General features: G+C 51.2%; 1 protein-coding gene across 1 annotated transcript in view; it reads right to left on the reverse strand.

Moving 5' to 3' along the window:
- Positions 1 to 22,340, reverse strand: part of LOC147672977 (sulfotransferase 6B1-like) — a 218,356-nt gene that overhangs the window by 182,901 nt on the left and 13,115 nt on the right. The window contains exon 3 of the mRNA XM_086947850.1: positions 10,385 to 10,517. Within this exon, the coding sequence (XP_086803976.1) occupies positions 10,385 to 10,517 (133 nt within the window). The remainder of the gene's footprint in view (positions 1 to 10,384; positions 10,518 to 22,340) is intronic.

Below are 22,340 nucleotides of genomic sequence, written 5' to 3' on the forward strand. Positions count from 1 at the left end.
ATATTCCCAGACGCTTCTCAGCCACTGCGGCCAGGAAAACGCTGCACTGGCTACCGGTAGAACTTCGAATCCGGTTCAAAGTCCTTTGCATGACCTACAGAGCCATCGCTAAAAAAAGCGACACGGGTATTGGGTCTATCATCTCCCACTACATTCCCGGTAGGAACTTGCGTTCCTCCGGGAAATTGCTTTTGACAGCCCCCCGCGTACGAAGAGCTAAATGGGGTGGCAGGGCTTTTTCCACGCTAGCCCCCAAATGGTGGAATGATCTTCCTCTCGACCTGAGATCCCTTCCATCTTTACAGCAATTCCGCATTTCCCTAAAAACTCGTCTCTTCCGACAAGCCTATATGTAAGCACGTCTGTTTCAACTTTGATTGTATTGTTAGGCGCCTTGATACCTGCGGGTTATTGTTTTGCGCATTATAAATTATTATTATCATCATCATCATCATCAAGCTGGTCCTACCAACAGACATTGATACAACAACCAGATGCAAATCTACAGAGCAGACATCAGAAATGGAAAAAGTTATAATATTCCTCTGGCCTCTCGTTTGCACCAGGCCCAGCTTTGAAGGGGCTGAGTCATTTCAGAATTCAAGAACCCGAGGGATTCCTAAGCTTTCATCTCTGCGAGATGATTCTAAACCTCTCTCACAATACATTCTGGTTCAACTGTCTCTTTCTGGGCAAAGGCCAAAGCCAGTTCCCCTCCCAGCTGTCCAGCACTCCCCGACCCCTACTTCATGGTAGCCGCAGTAGGGGACAGGCGAGCAAGACCACTGACTCATTCCTAGTGAAATTGCTCTCCCACCTTCGCAGCTCCACCATTAAGAGAGGCCTCCCCAAACCCCTGCACTCTAGAGTGTCGGTGTTCCAGGCCCTCCTCCACCCGCAGGTTACACCTCCACCTCATCCCTGGTGGCCCAGTGGACCTCTGTCTCCTTCTCTCGCTCCGCTTTTCCTCTCCTGCTCCGTTTTACTTGTTTTTCACCCTCATTCTTATCTCTTCCTTTCACTATGCTTGCTATCTCCTTCCTCTACTTTTCTTGCACATTTCTTTTTATTCCACTTTATTCCACTCTTTTTTGCCAGTTTTTCCTGCCGCTGCTGCCCCTGCGGCCCCTCACCCCAGCACAACCAATGCAACTGCCCAAGCCAGTTCCCCTCCCAGCTGTCCAGCTTACCCGATCCCTACTTAATGGTGGCTGTGTGCAGCGGGTGTACCACTGACATGCTAAAGGCGTGCCAAAGGTAATCCCGCCTGCACCCGTCCGCGACCCAACCACGATCAGCGCCAGGAACCCTGGACTTCCGTACAGCCGATGCTATGACTCAGCAGCACTCAACGCACTTCACCCTGGCCGCAACAACAACTGCAAGCTTGCATCACCAGCCGATACCCACGGACCCTTCAGCTGTCACAGCTGCTGGCACACCTGCAGCCGCACCACCAGGAACACGGACCCAGCACAATCCGCCAGTAAGAAAATACCGGAACCGAAGACCGTACAATGCATCTTCCTCAATGTCAGATCATTCCACAAACACGCCCCAGAAATCTGGGACCTCCTCTACAGCACCACCCCAGATGTAGCTTTCTTCACAGAAACCTGGACCAACACCACCTCGGGACTAGACATCACCATCGCCATCGCCATTCCCCAAGGATACAAGATCTCCAGGAAGGACCGCCCCACCCGCCCAGGAGGAGGAATTGCCAACATCCACAAATCCACCCTCCGCCTGAACACACTCCTGGACGAGCCCACAGACCTGATGGTACACCTGCACGTCAAAATACTGGCCAGCCGTACCACCACCCTTCCGGGAACCCTCATCTACTAGCCACCTGGACCCCGAGGACCATTCACCAACTCCATCACAGACATCAACTCCACCCAACCCATCACATCCATCAACTACACCCTTCTGGGAGACCTCGACTTCCACCTCGACAACCAACAGGACACCAACACCACATCCCTCCTGGACAACCTCCACAACATTGGACTCCGCCAGATCGTGACTGAACCCACTCACTCAGCAGGCACACCCTCGACCCCCTCTTCACAACAGGAAACTCCATCACTTTCAGCCACACCACCGAACTCCCATGGACAGACCATCAATGCATCCAATTCACCTTCAGAACACCCACCATCAACAGTCACCAGCACCTGCTCCCACGAAGGAACTGGAACAAAATCACTGACAATCAGTTCACTTCCTCAATCAGCAACTCCACCCCGAACACCGTGGAAGACGACACCCCCAACACCGCCGCCCGAACCCTACACAGATGGATCACTGACAGCATCAACACCATAGCCACCCTCAAGAAGAACAACAACACACATGCCAAGAAGGCCAGACGGTTTACCCCCGAACTCTGAGAGTTGAGGTGCACTGGCCACCGCCTCGAGAAGACCTGGAGGAATAACAAATCCACAGAAGCCCACAAGAACTTCAAAGCTGCCACTACCGCCCACCACCAGCTCATCAGAAACACAAGGGAAACTGCAATTGAAGACAGAATCGCCACACACACACAACAGCAAAGAACTCTTCAACTTCATCAAGGAGTTCGCCCAACTCACCAGCGAGTCGACTGACATTCCCCCTTCACAAGACCTCTGCAACAAACTCAGCACCTTCTTCCACTGCAAAATCAAGAACATCTACGACAACTTTGACAAAGACAACCAGCCCACCAAACCCCCACCAGCCACGCCCGACACTCTGAAGCCAACGATTGACAGGTGTACAACCCTCACCACCAAAGACACACTGACACCATCGCACCCATGCTTCGCCACACCATCAACCGCTCCCTGGCGAACGCCTCCTTGCCCGATGACTGGAAACACGCCGGGATCAACCCCCTCCTGAAGAAGCCCTTGGCGGACCCCACCGACATCAAAAACTACAGACCCATCTCCCTGCTCCCGTTCCCAGCAAAAGTCATAGAGAAAGCCATCAACAGCCATCTTGCCACCTTCATCGAAGAGCACAACATCCTCTACCTGCCACAATCCACATTCAGAAAAAAACACAGCACTCCCCTCCTCGCCACAACAGACGACATCCGCTCCCTACTGGACAAAGGAGAAACAGTAGACCTCATCCTCCTCGACCTCTCTGCGGCCTTGGACATGGTAACCCACCGCACCCTAGTACACAGGCTCCATGAGGCAGGTATCCGGGACAAGAGCCTCAACTGGATCTACACTTTCCTCTCCGGCAGACCGCAGCGGGTCAAACTGCGCCCTTTCCTCTCAGATCATCCACCTGCGGAGTCCCCCAGGGGTCCTCCCTCAGCCCAACGCTCTTCAACGTCTTCATGGCTCCTCTATCCCCCATCGTCAGAACCTACGGACTCAACATTATTTCATACGCAGACAACACCCAACTCGTCCCCCAGGGGTACTCCCTCAGCCCAACACTCTTCAACGTCCTCATGGCTCCTCTTTCCCCCATCGTCAGAACCTACGGACTCAACATTATTTCATACGCAGACAACACCCAACTCATCCTCTCCCTATCCAACAAAAGCAAACGCAGCCAAACACAACTTCCGGAAGGCATGGAAGCTGTCACCAAACAGATGAAAAGAAGCTGCCTACAACTCAACACAGACAAGACAGAAGTACTCATCATGGGCCCACACCCCGACACCTGGAACGACACCTAGTGGCTTATGCCCTTGGTAGCCCACCCATCCCCACAGACCAAACACGCAACCTTGGAATCATCCTAGACTCCAAGCTGAAAATGGACCACCAGATCAACACTGTCACATTCTCCTGCTTTCACATCCTCTGCCTCCTACGCAAGACCTTCATATGGATCCCCCTCAAGCACAGAAAAACCATCACCCACGCCCTTGTCACCAGCAGACTCAACTAGTGCAACACACCCTACGCTGGAATAAACAAAAACCTTACCTGCAAGCTACAAAACACCCAGAACACTGCAGCAAGACTGGTCCTCAATCTAACACGACACTGCCACATCTCCCAACACCTGCACACACTCCACTGGCTCCCCTTCGAGGCTAGAATTACCTTCAAGATCCTCACCCACGCACACAAAGCCCTCCACAACACTGGACCAGCGTTCCACAACAGCCAAATCAACTTCCACGCACCCCTAAGAACCCTATGATCAGCCCAGTTCTCCTACACCATGGTTCCTTGCGCCAAAAAGACCAGATCAGGAGGCCACTCCTATTCCTTCCTTGCTGCCAGAGCATGGAACGCTCTACTGCTCCACCTCAGGCAGACAACATTACTCCCCATCTTCACGAGAAACCTCAAGACATGGCTCTTTGACAGATCCCCTCCTTGATGGACTGGAACCTGCACCTCCCCTTCTCCTCAGCACCTTGAGACCCTTACAGGTGAGTAGTCACGCTTAAAAAACCCATGATTGATTGATTGACGTACATTCTCTACTCTGCTCGAAGAACCATAGGGCAACCAACACTCTTAACCAAACCTGCACCATTCCACACCAGAAGCAAGCACCCTAAAGCCTCTCCTGGTCTACACAACCCTAGAAAGATCTAAGTCCACAAACCAGAAGATCTGAATCCAAGGCAACCCCTGAGCCTTGACAATTTCAAGGAAATCCTGGATAGAAAACCCATCACAGAAGCTGCACAGATGATAATCAATTACTCTATCTCTCTTGCAATGATACAAAACAAAAAAGCTCCATTCATTACATCTCTTAAAAAAAATCCTACCCATTACTAAAATATACATGCCAATTACAGATCTATAACAAACCGGTGTAATGCAGCCGGAAATCAGATGTAGGAATTCCTAGTAAAAAGTAATATCGTCTCTGATGCAACAATCAATTTCTGAGCTTTCCTTAATGCTCAACCATCTCTTCCCTCCTCTTCAAAATCCACCTTAGTGTTCTGCATGGATTGCCGCAACCTTTTGGTCTTACTTGTGTATGACTAAAACAATGGGGCGGCACACCAACTGTGATGATTCTTTGACCAGACGTGCACATTTTGTATAGCAATGAATTATCTAGCTCAGTAGTTTTCAACAAGACACTTGAGTAACAGAGTCCATCTAAGACGAAATTGTCATTACTTTAACATTTGTGTGGTACAATACCCTCAGTTTAGTATTCTATTGACAAAATTTGAAAGCTTTGGTGTGTCATCATAGTGATTCTAAACAAATGGGAAAGGGGAGGCCAGTGGGACAAAGAAGGGAATACAGAATTGTGATGGGGAATGTGCATATATGGAATGGGAAACCTGACTGCCTTATGAGCGCATATAGATCTGAGCTTGTGCCATTTTTTGAGTCCTCCTGCTTGGAGACTGCCCCACTGTTATATGCTGTGAGAAGCACCCCTTTACACAAAGGCTGTGCCTGGAGATTAACCCAACAAGGACACTTGAAAGAAAACCAACCCAAACTGGTTCTGAAGATTGAGACAATAACTACACATCGCCTGCCTATAATGTGTATAAAAGCAGACCCAAGCCATTTCAATGTATTACAGCCCCACGTTCTTATTAACCAAGTGAGGATGTGCTATTTAAAGTACTTAAAAATGCTGCTGTGTATTCAGGGGTGATGTCTAGCTGACAACCAGTTTCCCAAAGGTGAGGGGAGATGACCTGAAGCTTGCACAGTTTGCTGGATGAACTCAAGGTCTGCTAGTGGCTAGAAGTCTGCCTGCCGGCTGAGAAAGGGAAGGAGTATGGGTGGCCCTGTAGAAGAGGAGACTGTCTGGGAAGAGAAGCTAGAATGTTCCCGGCATGGGGAAACTCGGAGAAAGTGGAAAATTTTGTCGAGCAAAGCCAAGAGTGACACAGTGTGAAAGGGTCTCCTGACCTCAGTATATGCGTCTGGCTAAAAAATCCCCCCAAAGACTCTGTCAACTCGAGGGAGTCCATGCTGAGAACTGGTGCTGGCCATGAGCTGCTTCTGCCGTTGCCAGTTGCAAAGAAGTTGTTCCACCCCTGACTGGATCCTGGTTAGCCTTGGAAGCTTCAATTACACCTCACTTTTGAAGAAGCAGGTGTGTCTCAGAAGCCTCAACTGCTGGAGAATTTGTGTGATGACCCTGGACCTGCCATGCAGTGATCATCCATCAAAGCTGACGTGTCACTACTGAATCGAGCCAGACCACCAGAGAGGGTACAATTGCTGGTGGACCCATGCTAGGACAGCAGGACCTGCAGCACTGCCATCATTGATCAATGCATTTCTCGAGATGATGCAGCCACCAGACCGAAGATGAAGGCTGTGCGATCACTGCCTCTTACCTGCAAGATCATAATGTAGAGAGAGCAGCCAATACTGCGGCAACAATGTGAACTGGACACACACTGAGAGAGGACCTGAGTTACAACAACCCTGGCCGGTGTGCCTTGAAAAGAAGTATGGGCTGCTCGATATGCGACAGTGATGGCTATTTATCCTAGGCGAAGCAGAGCGAGGATTCTGCTTCGGGTGATCCCTCAATTTGAAGGCATTGCAGGGAGTCACATTTACTAGAGCTTGTGCCCTGGTGGATGTGTGCATATCAATCAATCAATCAATCATGTCATTTGTATAGCGCACTACTCACCCGGGAGGATCTCAAGGCGCTGGGGGAGGGGAAAGTTACTGCTCGAACAGCCAGGTCTTGAGCTGCTTCCTGAAGGTGAGATGGTCTTGGGTTCGCCGGAGGTGGGTGGTGAGGGAGTTCTTGGCTGCCATGTAGGAGAAGGATCTTCCTCCGGCGGTGGCTCTGCGGATGCGTGGTACGGTGGCGAGTGCGTGGCCGGTCGATCATAGCTGGCGGGTGGGCGTGTAGAAGGTCATGCGGTCGTTGAGGTACTTGAGGCCCAGGTCGTGGAGAGCCTTGTGTGCGTGGGTGAGGAGTCTGAACGTGATTCTCTTGCTGTCGGGGAGCCAGTGCAGGTCTCTCAGGTGTCCGGTGATGTGGCTGTGTCGGGGGATGTCGAGGATGAGTCGGGCGGAGGCGTTCTGTATGCGTTGGAGTCTTTTTTGAAGTTTCGCTGTGGTTCCGGCATAGACGGTGTTCCCGTGGTTAAGTCGGCTGGTGACGAGTGCCTGGGTGACGGTCTTCCTGGTTTCCGTGGGGATCCATCTGAAGATCTTGCGGAGCATGCGCAGGGTGTTGAAGCACGAGGATGAGACAGCGTTGACTTGTCTGGTCATTGACAGGGAGGAGCCCAGGATGAAGCCCAGGTTGCTTGCGTGGTCCGTCGGTTTGGGAGCGGTGCCCAGGGCCGGGGGCCACCAGGAGTCGTCCCAGGCGGAGGGTGATGATCCCAGGATGAGGACTTCCGTCTTGTCCGAGTTCAGTTTAAGGCGGCTGTTCCTCATCCAGTCGGCGACGTTTTTCATCCCTTCGTGTAGGTTGGCTCTGGCGGTGGTGGGGTCGCTGGTGAGGGAGAGGATGAGCTGGGTGTTGTCGGCGTAGGAGATGATGTTGAGGTTGTGCTGGCGTGCGATGGCTGCGAGGGTGCTCATGTAGACGTTGAAGAGGGTTGGGCTGAGTAAAGATCCTTGTGGTACGCCGCAGATGACTTCGGTGGCCTCGGATCTGAACGTAGGGAGGCGGACTCTCTGGGTTCTTCCGGTGAGGAACGAGAGGATCCATTCCAGCGCTTTTTCTCGAATTCCGATGTTGCTGAGGCACTTCACTAGAATTCGGTGGCAGACGGTGTCGAATGCCGCAGAGAGGTCCAGAAGGATGAGGGCCGCTGTTTCCCCGTTGTCGATCAGGGTTTTGATGTCGTCGGTGGCTGCGATCAAGGTGGTCTCGGTGCTGTGATTGGCCCGAAACCCAGACTGCGAGGGGTCGAGAGATTCGTTCGTCTCGAGGAAGGCAGCCAGCTGTTTGTTGACGGTCTTCTCGATGACTTTGGCCGGAAAAGGAAGGAGCGAGATGGGACGGTAGTTCTTGAGGTTGGTGGGGTCCGCAGTTGGTTTCTTCAGGAGGGCGGTCAGCTCGGCGTGCTTCCAGCTCTCCGGGAAGGTGGCGGTGTGGAAGGAGGAGTTGATGGTGTCTCGGAGATGGGGTGCAATGGTGGCGTCGGCTTTGTTGAAGACGTGGTGTGGGCACGGGTCGGTTGGTGATCCGGAGTGGATGGAGTTCATCGTGCGGGTGGTGTCTTCGGTGCTGATCGGGGTCCAGTTGCAGAGGGTGGTGGTGGCGGGCGTTGGTTCGGTGGTAGGGTGCGTGGTCTGTGCGTCGAAGCTGTTGTGTATGTCGGCGATCTTGAGGTGGAAGAATGAGGCGAGTGAGTTGCAGAGGTATTGCGAGGGAGTGATGTCGTTGTTTCCGGCGCTGGGGTTGGAGAACTCTTTGACGATGCTGAAGAGTTCCTTGCTGTCGTGGGTGTTGTTGTCCACTCGTTCTTTGAGTGCCGTCTTCTTGGTGGCGCGGATCAGCTGATGGTGTTTGCGGATGGCGTGCTTGAGGGCGGTCCTGTTGTCTGTGGTGTGGTCGAGCCGCCAGGCTTTCTCGAGGGTGCGGCAGTTCTTCTTGGATTCCTTGAGTTCGTCGGTGAACCAGGGCCTTTTCTTGCTGCCGTGTCTGCTGGGAGGGTTCATTAGTGGTGCGAGGTCATCGGCGCAGGCAGTCAGCCACTTGGTGAGGTTGCTGGCTGCTTCGTTGGGGTCCGTTGTGCTGGTGGAAGTATTCTGGCTGAGGGAGGCGGTGAGCTGCTCGGCGGTGATCTTGCTCCAGCATCGGCGGGGAACCTGTTGCGGGTGGTGGTGGGTCGTAGTTTTTTTTAAGCTGAAGTGGACGCAGCAGTGGTCGGTCCAGTGGAGTCCGGTGGTGTGGCTGAAGGAGATGTGCTTGCTGGATGAGAAGACTGGGTCAAGCGTGTGGCCGGCGTAGTGGGTGGGGGTGTTCACCAGTTGCTTGAGTCCGAGGTTGGCGAGGTTGTCCAGTAGGGCGGTGGTGTTTCTGTCGTTGTTGTTCTCCAGGTGAAAGTTGAGGTCTCCTAGGAAGATGGCTTTCTAGTCCTGAAGAGGCCTGTAAACTAAGTTGGGTCAAAACGCGTCAACAATATCAACAGTAGGAGTTGCTTGTAAAACATAAAGTACAATGGAATTATATGGACTTAAAAATATAGATAGGGCATGATTGCCCAAAAAATGTGATTTTTGAGGATTACCTACATCGGGTTTGCATAGTGTATGAATTGTTTAACCACATTATTATTAAATACAAGGAAGGTAAGAAGATATCCTTAAAAGAATTTAAGATTTGGTTTAGTTTTGTGATATTTATGCTGAAAGGTGATGGGTTTGATAACATTTATGTATCTGGTTTAACACTTTTCTCCAGGAACTTGTTTATTAAGTGGAGACAGTATATAGACAATTAAATACAAATAATCAAATAAACTCTATGATCTGATTGATTCTAAGGACCCAGTGTTCAATTGAACTATTTCACTGCGGCAAAAGTTAGTACTGTGATTTATCCCTGTGCAATACCATGTTGTTGTTTTTAATGTTTGCAGCCCAGGTATTGTGGGGATAATTGGGCACACCCCTATAGGTTTGTACATGCCATCACAACGTGGGGAGGATTTGAAGGCTGTGCTCTCCAGCTAGTGACATTGTCTAAGGACAAGTCTTTAGGAAAAGAAAATAGAAGTGAGACCGGACGCAGTATATGTGGGAGTGAAATAGTTCTGAATTTGATGTTCAAATAAATGCAATGTATAAACTGAAGCTAGACTAGAAGTCACAGCAAGCAAACGCGCCTGTCTTGGAACCGTGGATACCACATCTGAACCCGATGACAGATTTAACATTCTAAAGTTGGATCTAGTGCCCGCGTGCAGTAGAGGAGTCACACAGTATACAGTGAGTCAAAGCTTCTTCGAAGAAAAACAACTTGTGATGGCCGAGCCCAACTCTAGATTGTAAGAGTATGCAAAGATGGTGTATCTACAACCGCAGATGATACAACAATTGTGTTACAATTGAATTAGAACAAAAGATTCAACTCCACGTCATCAGTTCATTTAGCTTTTTTCGGATGAGTAACAGCAAAGGAGCATTGGGTTACAAGAGCAAGATCAGAGCGGAACGCAAGCTTTCGCCAATCACGACCAACTGTAGTAGCTCCCAAATTTCACCCAGAAAGCTTGAACATGCACACACCAATATTATTATTCCAAAATTCCCATTCTTTTTTTTAAACAGTCTAACCCAATCAAGACGTCACATATGTTATGTAATAGACAAGGAAGCAGGCTGTGATGAGCCTGCACAGTGCTCTTAAAAATGGCGGCTCACTAGAGCGGCTATTGAAGATAAGCGGTTTTCGAACAGTCGTCGGCCATTTTGGACAAAAAGAAAAATACCTTTTCCGGTCATGAAGTGCTCAAAAAACTCATCCCAGGAGCTGTTGTTGGGAAGTAGAGGCAGACTATTATAGAAGTGGAACAGCGACACTGCCGTATCTTTGGGATTGGGATTTCGAAACACCACCAAAGTCTGTTGGGAAGAAAGAGTGTAGGCAAGATCTTCAGTGTTGTAAAAATGTTGAAAGGCAGACAAGCAAAAAATATTAATAATGCAAATTAAAAGATCTCACTACCAGGTGTGAACAGTATTTGCATGTTTCCATTGAAATCTGGAGCAGTATGGGTACATTCAAGTAGAACATTGTCTCACGGCCTGTTTAGATCTTGGCAGACGGGTTACTCCGTCACAACGGTGATGGATATTCCGTCCACCGAAACATAAATTCCATAATATCCTGAAGGGATTTTTATTTCGGCAGACAGGATATCTGTCACCGTTGTGAAACAGTAACCCATGTCTAATTCAGGCCCTCAGTCTCCTTAACACCTTGGCTGCTAATGGTTTTCCCCTCTTGTGCTGATCCTAATCGAACCCCATTGTTCATGGCGAGCTCAGCTCGTCATGAGCACAGCTCCACTGTGCCTCATGATGAGCTGAGCTCGTCATGAGCATGGAAGGGGTTAACAAACATGGACCAATAAAGTTTCCACCACCATCCCGAAGGTGTTGGAACAATATGTGAATGAGGTTATCACTACTTACGCGGAATCAAATCATGTTTTCCATCAGAACCAGTTCGGCTTCAGATCCAACTTCAGTACTGAAACCGCACTACTGGAGGCTTCAGAGACCATCAAGGAAACCTTAGACCAGGGAGGCAAGGCCGTCCTGATTTTGTTAGATCTATCAGCGGCCTTCGATACCGTGCCCCATGATCAGCTGCTAAGAAGGCTCACAGATTGTGGCTACAGGGGCACGGTACTTCGCTGGTTTGCCTCGTTTTTAGATAATTCGCAGCAAACGATTTGGTCCCCTCCTTTTTCAGTACCAATTCCATCGCTCAAGGTTGGGGTTCTGCAGTGATCAATCCTCAGTCCCACACTTTTCAATCTTTATATGTCCCCCTTAGCAGACCTGGCTGAGGCGCACGGAGCGAAAATCGTATCGTACGCGGACGATACGCAACTACTTCACGTGCAACAGAAAGTCAGATTTTAGTGGGGAAGCGATAAGGGCCTGCCTCTCTGAAGTATTCGCCTGGTTCCAATTCCACCAACAAAAATGTAATCCCGGCATATCGGAAATCATCCTCTTTGGTCTTCCTCCAGACGACGCATTGCGGAATTGGTGGCCCCAGGACATGTCCCCCCATCCGCCTCAGTTAAAACAGTCAAGAATGTAGGAGTAAGGGGGGCGTGGCCAAGCAACATGCCGTGCTAGACGTGTGGCCCGGGAGCTCCCGGCCGACGTGACCGAAATCCGTCATTAAATCCTAACACCACAATCCAAAAATACGAACAAAGTGTGGCGGACAGCCCGAAGGCGCGTGTGTCAGGCGGCAGGCGATCTGCGTGACTCCAGGACAGAGAAATCGGAGTTTACTCGGCCGGCGGGGTGGCGATCCAGCAAGGCAACATGGTGGCCCTGCGGTGAGAGCCGTACCTGAGTGGCGGAGGAGTGCACCGCGGAGCCTGTACCCCCGCGCCGGTGAAACGCTGACCGGCGGTGCGGGGAGAGTGAGGGACCACATCTGCACATGGTGAGCCCCCGGCGGTACAGGGTGCCGGATTCTGGACGACACTCGGACATCCCAACGCAAGATGGCGGCCGGTCTGAGAGGTCGTGAAAGGAGCTGCGGTAGGCGTTGGAGGCTCTGAAGAGGAGCGCAAAACTAGACAAAAGTGAGCGATTCCTCCGCGGCAGCCACCAGCGGGACAGCGGGGGTGCACAAGAGATCCACCGAGCACCCTCTCCCTACAAGGACGGACTGAAAAGGTGGCAGGGACGGCCGGACTGCAGAGGTGGAGCCCGGCGGGACGGTCCCCCTGCACGGCCTGAAGGATATGCTGTGAGGCCGCCGGGGGAACCACTGGAGAAGGTGAGGGACACCCACATGGTGCCCGATGCTGCCTGCCCCAAGATGGCGACCGTAGAGGATTAGCGGTCGCGAGCTGCGTGGAGGGCCAGAATCGCTTCAACCCGGGGGGGCCTGCAAGTAGGAGGGGAACCCCCGAAGGGACGGACAGTGAGGCAGATTGCAGATCCCTCACGGACATGCAGTTGCGGAATCAGCAGAGAGTGGCGGAGCAGGGAGACGGGCACCAGCACCGCATTCACGCTGCAGGGGACAGATGGTGGTGAGGTCTGGAGAGGCCAGGTAGGAGCAGCGCTGGGAACAAAGGGACGTGGAGCTGACGGAGGCGGGGAGGGTAAGCGGTCTCCCAGCCCTCCACAACCTGCGCTATAGAAGCCACCGGGGGACGGATAGCCCATGAACCACTACCCGAACCCGACTTAATAGACATTGGGCAGACCCCCCTCCCATCCCCCCCCCAAAGCGAGGTGTACCTTACCCCACTAATCGGGTGGGAGGCCCTGACCACAAACCGATCCGCGGAGGGGTCGTAACGGAGAGCGTGGTATAAGGAGGCGGTCAATCAGCGCTGCACCCCCACCACGCAGCCTTAAGAGTCGGAAGCCGGAATACCGCCAATTGGTAATCGGGAGCCGCGCAAGAAGGGAAAGCGGAGGTCGCGGACTCCACCAATACAGGATAGCGCACGCTGACACCACCTCACGGCTGCACAGGCGGGCCGGGGAGACCGGTGTTGGACGATTAAGCGGCACCCTCAGGGCGAGCTGGGGGAACGGCCACAGCCACGTGGTAGCAAACCACACTGCTGAGTGGTGAGAGGCGAGAACAATACCGGGCTGTCACTGGGGTAGACGGGAGCGGAGAGACAGTACACCCATATACCCCACCAGTCTTGTAGGCCATATATTGCAACACCCCTACACTGCTGATCCACGGCGGCGAATATGGGGAAGAAGGATCCGCCACTCAGACCACTGAAACAGGGCCCGATGGACAACTACGGGGCACCACGACAGGCCAGGGGCAACCCGGACTCATCCTCTGAGGGGTCCGTTGACACTGGGACACTACTCGCAGCGATCCAGGCGTCGAGAACGGATATACAGGAATCACGAGCGGCGCTCGAAGTCAAAATTGGCGAGGTGGGGTCAGAGGTCACTCTCCTGCGCCAGGATTTCAGGAACCTCTCGGCCAGAGTGACGGAGACGGAATCGCGCATCGGGGAAGCGGAGGACTCGATCACCACGATCCGAAAAGATATAGCGGAACTCCAAGCCTCCCACAGGCAGTTACTGTGGAAGATGGACGATGCTGAAAACAGGGCTCGCCGCAACAACCTGCGCTTTGTATGATTTAGAGAAGCAATTGAGGGGAACAACATGTCCGCGTTCCTACACACTTGGCTCAAGGAAACTTTCCCGGAGGCGCAATTCTCGGCGTGCTTCGTGATTGAGAGAGCACACAGAGCATTGCTGGCGAAACCACCAGAGGGGGCGAGACCCAGACCGGTGATCGCACGTTTCCTCAACTTCACAGACAGAGACTTGATCTTGAGGGAAGAGAGGAAACTAGGAGACATTAGGTTGGAAAATAATAACATCATGATCTTTCCGGATTATAGCCAGGAGGTCCAGAAACAGAGACGCTCCTTTGACTCGGTAAAGGCTAAACTCAGATCCATGAACATTACCTACATGTTGCTCTTCCCTGCAAAGCTCAAAGTCATCTATAAGGACAAAGCCCTCTTCTTTAACCACCCGGAAGATGCTTGGCAGTGGCTGGAGGAGAGGCCGATCTTAACTAGTAGGGAAACTGCGGGGCGCGCGGGACTGGATAAAACCGTAAGAGAAAAGACTCAATGGGGCCTGCCTAAACCGCACAGGAGGAAATCCAGAAGGACATATTCTCGCACCACAGGGACCCCATACCGAGCCCGCACAGCGGCATGTGGGAGTAGGAGGGGGAGATCGGAGTCTCCGGGTGCCTCCGGCACAGCTGACCTGCGACTCCGCGGATCCCGCAAACAGGCCTGCTCGGAAGGAGACGATGAAGCGGAGGTGGAACTCAGAGACTCGGAAACCGAGGATGGGGAGCGGGACAATCATCAAAATTCTGTACACCCTCTAGTGACTGTGATTCGCAATATGGAGCAGGAGAACTCTGAAATAATCAGTGGGGCAGAAACGTCCACACAAGACTCACATTCCTGATAACTGTGGAAGTGAACTACTGGAAACGTCGGCCGGGAAGACCGGCGACACGCAAGTTAACGCTACCCCCCTTTCTTCTTTCTTATTCTTGTTTTCTTAGGGGTATCTGTTGGGGACTATAGATTTTCTCTTGTGTTTCAAATCTTGACCAAAGATACGTTTGGGCATTCAGCCCGGTTGAACTGTTCTGCTACATCCTGCTGAGGCGGGATCTGTGCGACGTAATTGAATAGAGGGAGGAAGTGGGTGGGCGACAGACCGACCCCTGCTGAAAGCTCGATCCTCCCTGGGGATGAGTCTGGAAGAGGAGGGAGGTGGGGAGGGGGGGGCCATGGGGGGGAAAGCATTTCACAAGTTGGGGATGGGGGGCTGCGGGGGGGAACAGCCACAATCGTACGAGCTAAAGCACCACTACTGGCATGCTTCTCAGACACCGACAGGACATGAGAGTCATTCCAATAGATGGCAGGTACACTACCTGAACCATGGCAGGAAGGTAGGGGGGTATCCATCCTCACGTGGAATGTAAACGGTCTGGGCTCCAGAGTAAAGAGGGGACTGGTAAACGCATATATCAAGAGGGTGGCTCCGGACTTTGTGCTCCTGCAAGAGACGCACCTCAGAGGCGATAAATGCGCATTCATAGCGAGAGGGAGGTATGCAGTCCTGGCACACACGGGGTACACGACAGACTCCAGAGGGGTAGCCGTGATGGTCAATAAATCGTTCCCTTTCAACACAACACGTACTTGGTGCGACCAACAGGGTACATACGCAGGAGTGCAGGAGGTGTGGAGGAGACAAACATACACAGTGATTTCGGTCTATGCGCCACCGAAACTACAGACACGCACACTCAAGGCTATCGCCTCCATCCTCCTGGAGACGGCGGACACGATACAAATGGTAGGAGGGGACTTTAACGATGTCATGTCTGAGGAGCTCGATCGCCGGAGCCAACACGGAGGGGAGGGGCACAGACAGCGTTGGCGCAACACAGGGATACATTGGGCCTCACTGACATTTGGAGATGGCGACACCCTGCACAAGAGGCATACTCCTTCTATTCTGGGGCACATAAAGTATTCTCTAGATTAGACTACATATTTCTAGCTAGGCAATATCTCACGGTGGGGGACGAGATGGCCTATAAAGCAAGGGGGATCTCGGATCACTCGCCACTATATGCGAAGCTAGGGGCAGACAGGGGGAAAAGGGGCTCGGAGTGGCGCCTGGCTGCCTGGGACCTCCAGAAGCCAGAGATCATAAAGGGGCTTAGGGCCGACATTACGGTGTACGTGGCAGAGAACGAAGGCTCTGTCAGTTCCAGGACGACCTTTTGGGAGGCAATGAAGCCAGTGTTGCGGGATAGAGCACAGAGTAGACTGAGGGAGGAACGGAGGAAGCAACAAGCAGAGCTAGCCGACCTAGAAAGTACAATACTGCACTTGGAGGAGGAATTTCAGACACACAAAGGGGAGGGTACCCTAAGACTGTTGCTAGACAAACAGAGGGAGTACAGGGAGATAGTCTCCAACGAGGCTCGGACACAAGCACTGGCAACCCTCCACAGGCTGTATGACGTGGGTGATAAATCGGGCAGTCTCTTAGCATGGTTAAGCAGGAAAGAAAGTGCAGCTAGATGGGTAGAACAGATCAGACGAGAGGATGGTCACCTGGTGAACACTGAACAGGAAATAGCCGACATCTTTGCGTCGCATTACGAAAACTTTTATAAGGCAAGGGACCTCGGGACCGCTGTTGAGGCGCTACAATACATAGGGGAGGTGGATCTGCCTACACTGGCGGCCGAAACTACCTCGGAACTAGAGGCGGAGATCACACTCGATGAGATCTCGGAGGCCATAAACAAACTTAAAACGGGAAAGACCCCGGGGCCGAACGGATTCCCTGCGGAATTCTTTAAACGCACGTCAGATCTGTTGGTGCGACACCTCAAGGCCCTCTATGCTGATTCCTACCAGGAGGGGCACCTCCCGTATGATCTTACATTAGCCACCATAGACCCGATCCACAAACAGGGTAAGCCCAAGGAAGAGTGTACCTCGTACTGCCCCATTTCCCTCCTTAACATGGAGGTGAAGATTTTGGCGACGGTCCTGGCAACGCGTCTGAGATCGGTGATTCCTGATCTCATACACGCGGACCAATCTGGATTCCTACCTGATAGAGCAACCAAGCTCAACCTCAGATGCACACACAATTGGCTTCAGGAAGTCAAACACAGGGTGGAACCCCACTGGTTCTTATCCTTGGACGCAGAAAAAGCATTTGAATCCGCACACTGGCCCTTTCTTATGGCAGCGCTTCAACGGTTTGGACTTGGCCCAAAATTTCAGGGTTGGATAAGGTTATTGTATACGGCACCTAAAGCCCGTGTGCGGGTGAATGGCGGGCTCTCTCAAGAGTTTCCGGTGTCCAGGGGAACGAGGCAGGGGTGCCCGTTGTCCCCTCTCTTGTTCACGTTAACAATTGAGGTCCTGGCGGCTAGGATTAGGCAAAACCCGGACATCAGTGACTTCTCTTGGGACACGCTAGGGGGGACGCAAGAAAAGATATCACTGTATGCAGATGACGTGCTATTATACATAACCGACCCCGAGAGATCAATCCCAGAGTTGTTCAGGGAACTGGAAGGCTTTGGGGCAAGGGCGGGCCATACAAATAATTGGAACAAGTCAGTCCTTTATGACCCGCAGGGGTCCGATAAGTGGGGGATTCTGCTTGAACAACTGCTCACCACCGCTGAGGAGTTTCAATACCTGGGTGTATATGTCACACTGGATGGAACACTTTCATTCAGCAGGAACGTAGAGCGAGTTATGTCCAATGCAACGGAGGACATGAACAGATGGAGACAATTGCCACTCACCCTACTAGGCAGGGCAGCAATGCATAAAATGATCACCCTCCCGAAATTCCTCTATGCACTTCAAAACGAATACTACCCGCTCCCGGCTACGGCACTCCCCAAAATGCACTCAGACATGCGTTCGTTCCTGTTGCTAGGGAAACAGCCTCGAATCGCCCTCCAGACACTCCAACAACACCAATACAGCGGGGGGATCTCCATGCCTAATTTAGAGGCGTATTACTGGGCGGAACACCTGATACCTATAAACGACTGGATTCACGCCCCGGCAGACCACCCGACTTACGCGCTAGAACGCACAAGCTGTCACCTCATAACATACTCTATTACCTGTACGGAGGGAAAGTGCGGAGAGTGCTCCTACCGGCGACAACGATCACGCTGCGGGCCTGGACACGTGCCACGAGACGTATGGGATGGGAGGGTAGACCGACACGACAGACGCCGCTTTGGCACTGCCAATGGCTGTCAGAACTCAAAAAACTAAAGGGATTTCAGAGGTGGGACGATATAGGTATTTCACATATTGAGGACCTGATATGTAAGGGAGAATTGAAATCGTTCACCATGTTACAGGTAGAATTTGGACTACACCACCCACAACTCTTCAAACACACCCAGCTGGCACATGCATGGAGGGTACAAAATATTACACTCACGGACATACCGGAATACGCCCGCTAGAAGGCAGACTACTCCAGGAACAAATGGTTCACCAGGCGGTCTCCCTCACACACAAGACACTAACCAACAACATGCTAGGCGACTTGAGGAAACTGAGAGGGATTTGGGAGGCAGACGTGGGGGAGATCGAAGACCTAGATTGGGAAATAGTCCTGATGCACCCCCGGGAGGTCGCGATCAAGTCATTCAGTTAAATGTGTTACATCGGACATATTTCGATAGAGTGCGCCTTCTTAAGGCTGGGAAAATAACAGATCCCACGTGTCTCAGATGCCGACAGCAACAAGGGGAATTCTACCACACTATATGGTCTTGCGACAACATACAAGTATACTGGGCTCACATCTTTACGGAATTTGGGGAAGTCCTGGGGGTGGAATTAGTGCGGACCCCAAGCTGGCTTTGCTGGGCATGACAAATGAAGTGGACCTGCCACGCCCACTACTAATTTTCCTGGTACTAGCACTAGTGGTAGCCAAGAGAGATATCGCGAAACATTGGGGAGCCGCAGAGACACCAGAGGTAGAGGAATGGAGGAGAGGTTTAGATCTATACATGATGGCTGAAAGGGTGACATATAAGGCCAGGGGCTGCCCTAGGAAATTTAAGAAAGTGTGGGCGAAATGGAGACAATACCACGGTCTTGAAGGAGGTCAGTGAAAGGGGAGGGGCTGTTCACAGGGGTCGACGATAAAGAGTGGGATTGGACTTGACCCCATATTGCCATAAAAGGGGGGGGGGTGCACAACGTCAAGATTATACCAATGTGAGGAATGTTGTAATGCTCTAAAGTGCGCTGTCGGGAGGGGGAGTCGGGGTAGTGTGAGATTCTGACCACGAGGACGATGAGTTAATTTTGAGGTGCTACGAAAGGTATGATGTGGCGATTTCCAAGTTGGGGAATGTTTTTTCTAGGTTTTACAGAACGCAGTTGGGGGGGGGGGGATAAAAAACATAAAATGCGGGGATTTTGATGAGACATGGAAAGCCCGAAGGGAAGAATATGGCAAATGTTTTGATGACTGATCAAGGACGCACCGCCCGGCCTCAGGGATGTGGGCTCAAGGGCCGTGCTACAGGTTCCGTTCTATGTATATATCCGAGGGTTCGCGTGGATATGATGTTACAGGGCTGATGATACCCATGTGCTTCCTGCTACAAAAATAAAGGTTTTAAAAAAAAAAAGAATGTAGGAGGAAGGATGGAGGACAATCTATCCATGAATTCCCAAGTACAAGCAGTAGCGGGTTCTTGTTTTGGAGTACTCAAAATGCTCGGGCAATTTCTACCCCTCCTGACTGTCCCGCATAGAAAAATTGTGGTCCAGGCACTGGTTCTTTCCCAGCAGGACTATGTTAATAGTCCTTATTTGGGGATCCCGGACTACCTGTTGACACGTCTACAGGTGGTACAGAACGCAGCAGCAAGGGCAATCCTTATGCTCAGCCCTAGAACACTAATGTCTAGTGACCTGAAATCCTTGCACTGGCTTCCATTCCATAAGTGGATTATATTTAAGTCCATGGTCCTGACCTTTAAATCTCTTCATAGGTTGGGGGCCCCGTATCTCAGGAAGAGAATGCAATTTTACTACCCGCGCCGTGCTCTGAGGTCGGCGGCATGCCACCTAGCCTGCATTCCCAAATCTTCTTATCAGCGGATCGGAGGTTGTTCTTTCCAAGTTCAAGCAGCAAAAATATGGAATAGTCTCCCATTGGACCGGAGACAGATGCAGGATCTCTTTCCTTTTAGGAATTTATTGAAAACCTGTCTATTACTACAATAATGTGACACTTATTAGCTGAGTACCCCGTTAGCCCGCCCCAGCACCCGCAGCGCCGGGACACTCTTATGAGTAGCCGCGCGCTTTAGAAGTCCCTAATAGCATTAACATTAAGAAACACACCCCACCTAAGGCACCCCACCACACACGTAGCCTAGCAAACCCCCACCCCCATCATTGAATTAGTGACGCAAAGGTCTATATTTGTCAGTCCTGTACATGGTTTCCATAGGAAAAATCTATTGCGACCAATTGAATTGAAAATAGTCATTGACGTCAGTGTCCTCCCACATAAGGGGAAACACGGTAGTCATAAGTATAGAGGTGGGGAACCTCTGCATAGGCCGCTAGTCATTAGGGCACAAGACACACACACACACAATGAGACACTATGGCAGTTCTGTGCTGGGATCCCGAGCAATTCCACGCACCTTTGTTTATCCCCTCGGAGCCGCGCATGGCCCCTGGGGTGTGTGTTAATACAATGTATGGTAGTGGCCGGCTGGCCCACTTATCCCTCATAACCTTGAGGGGAAAGAATTGTAAAATCTCAAAACAAAATATGAAAACGAAATACCAATAAACAAGACTAACAGTTTACATACTTCTGCATTTTGGAAATTCTTTTTGGACTTCGGCTCCCATAGCAGACAAAGTCTCATAGCCTTTGGTTTGGGCTTGGATTTTGTCTCAGACAGTAAGGATGACCCTGCTGGATTCCGGGCACCTCCTCGTGGCGCAACAAGCTTTCAGGAATAGTTCTATCTTCCTGACCAGATGCCGGCTGAAGACTCTGCTCAGAGTTGTGTACCTCCCTGCCGTTGGCCTCCAATTCTTGATTCATCACGCTTGGAATTTCTGATCTCATCTCTTGCCCCAGGACATCACCTGACTCCGCAGCTCTCGTGGCCTTCTCGAACCATGAGGCATTTCGTGATATCATTACTTTACTCCTCTTGAGCGGCATCGTGGTTACTTTCATTCCGACAACCTCACATGTTTCTCTTTCAAACTGAGTCCTCAATTTCCATTGAGGATGTGAGTCTTTTATTACTACTTCATCTCCAAGTCATATTTTAGAATCCTTGGTATTCCTTCTTTTACTGGCCCACTCATTGGTTGCGTTTCTTTTGCTCTGCGTCCTGGTTCATAGTCGCAGGTACCCACTTGGAGCTAACTGGCACTAAGTCCCTCACCGGTCTCTTCTTGATTAGTTAACTCGGTGCACATCCTCTAGTGGAATGTGGCGTTTGTCGATACGCTCTCAGAAATTGTTGTAGGCACACAACAAATCTGCTCCCCGATCCACACCTATTCCCAAGGCTTTGTTCAGTGTCCTCATAAATCTTACCACTTCTCCATTTGCCTGGGGCCACTGGGATGTGATTTTTCTGTGTTAAATGTTGAGGTGATGTAGATATTCCTTGAATTCCAAACCCTGAAATGGCATCCCATTATCAGTTTTCACCTCGCCTGGCAGTCCCAGCATAACAAATATCTTTTCTAATGCAGGCTTTACAAACTCAAATGCCGTGGACCGGATAAGCTCAACTCCGTGAAACTTGGTGGTGCTATCTATTACTGCCAGAGTTAATCTTCCATCTGGAAAACTGCAGAAGTCCATGTTTACCTTGGACCAAGGCTTATCATAAGGCTCCTCAGCGATGATTGGGGTTACTGCAGCTTCTGCCGCCATGATTGTACAGGAGTGGCATCCCGAAAGATTTCTTCCACTGTTCTATTTATACCTGGAAACTAAACTTTTGACCATAGCCTTGCTTGGTCTTAGCTGCCCCTCATGTCCGTGATGGGCCAGTTCCACGACACATCTCCACAAATTCCCTGGTACTACAATGTGTGGCCACCTCAGTAGGAGTCGGCAAAGGCCCTGTACGGTGCGGAGGTGTGGGGCTTCAGGGACTGCTAACAGTTACAAGTAGAGGAAGACAAATTCCTCAGCAGAATCCTGAAAATCCCACACTCCACCTCTGCCGAAATTGCTCATACAGAACTTGGGATCCCATATATTTCAGACTATGTCAAATTGAGGCCAATTATAGCATGGATCAGAATTTGGGCTAACACGGAGGCAGCATTGAGCAGGGAAATTATCACAGACTGTTTGCAAAGGGATAAGGGGCTACAAATTCCCTGGTTAAAATATGTTAAATGCACTTTAGAGAATATAGACCAGTATCTCCTTTTTAGTGACCCTTCCTCAATGTCTATCAGTTGTAAATCAAGGGTCAAAAAGTTGCTTTTAGAAAAATATGAAACTTAGACTTGGCCCTGGACCCTTAAAGAGATCAATAGCAGCTCATGTTCTAGTCAGCAATGGGGCGGGCAT

The sequence above is a fragment of the Lissotriton vulgaris genome (assembly GCF_964263255.1).
Source record: "Lissotriton vulgaris chromosome 7 unlocalized genomic scaffold, aLisVul1.2 SUPER_7_unloc_1, whole genome shotgun sequence".
Taxonomy (NCBI): domain Eukaryota; kingdom Metazoa; phylum Chordata; class Amphibia; order Caudata; family Salamandridae; genus Lissotriton; species Lissotriton vulgaris.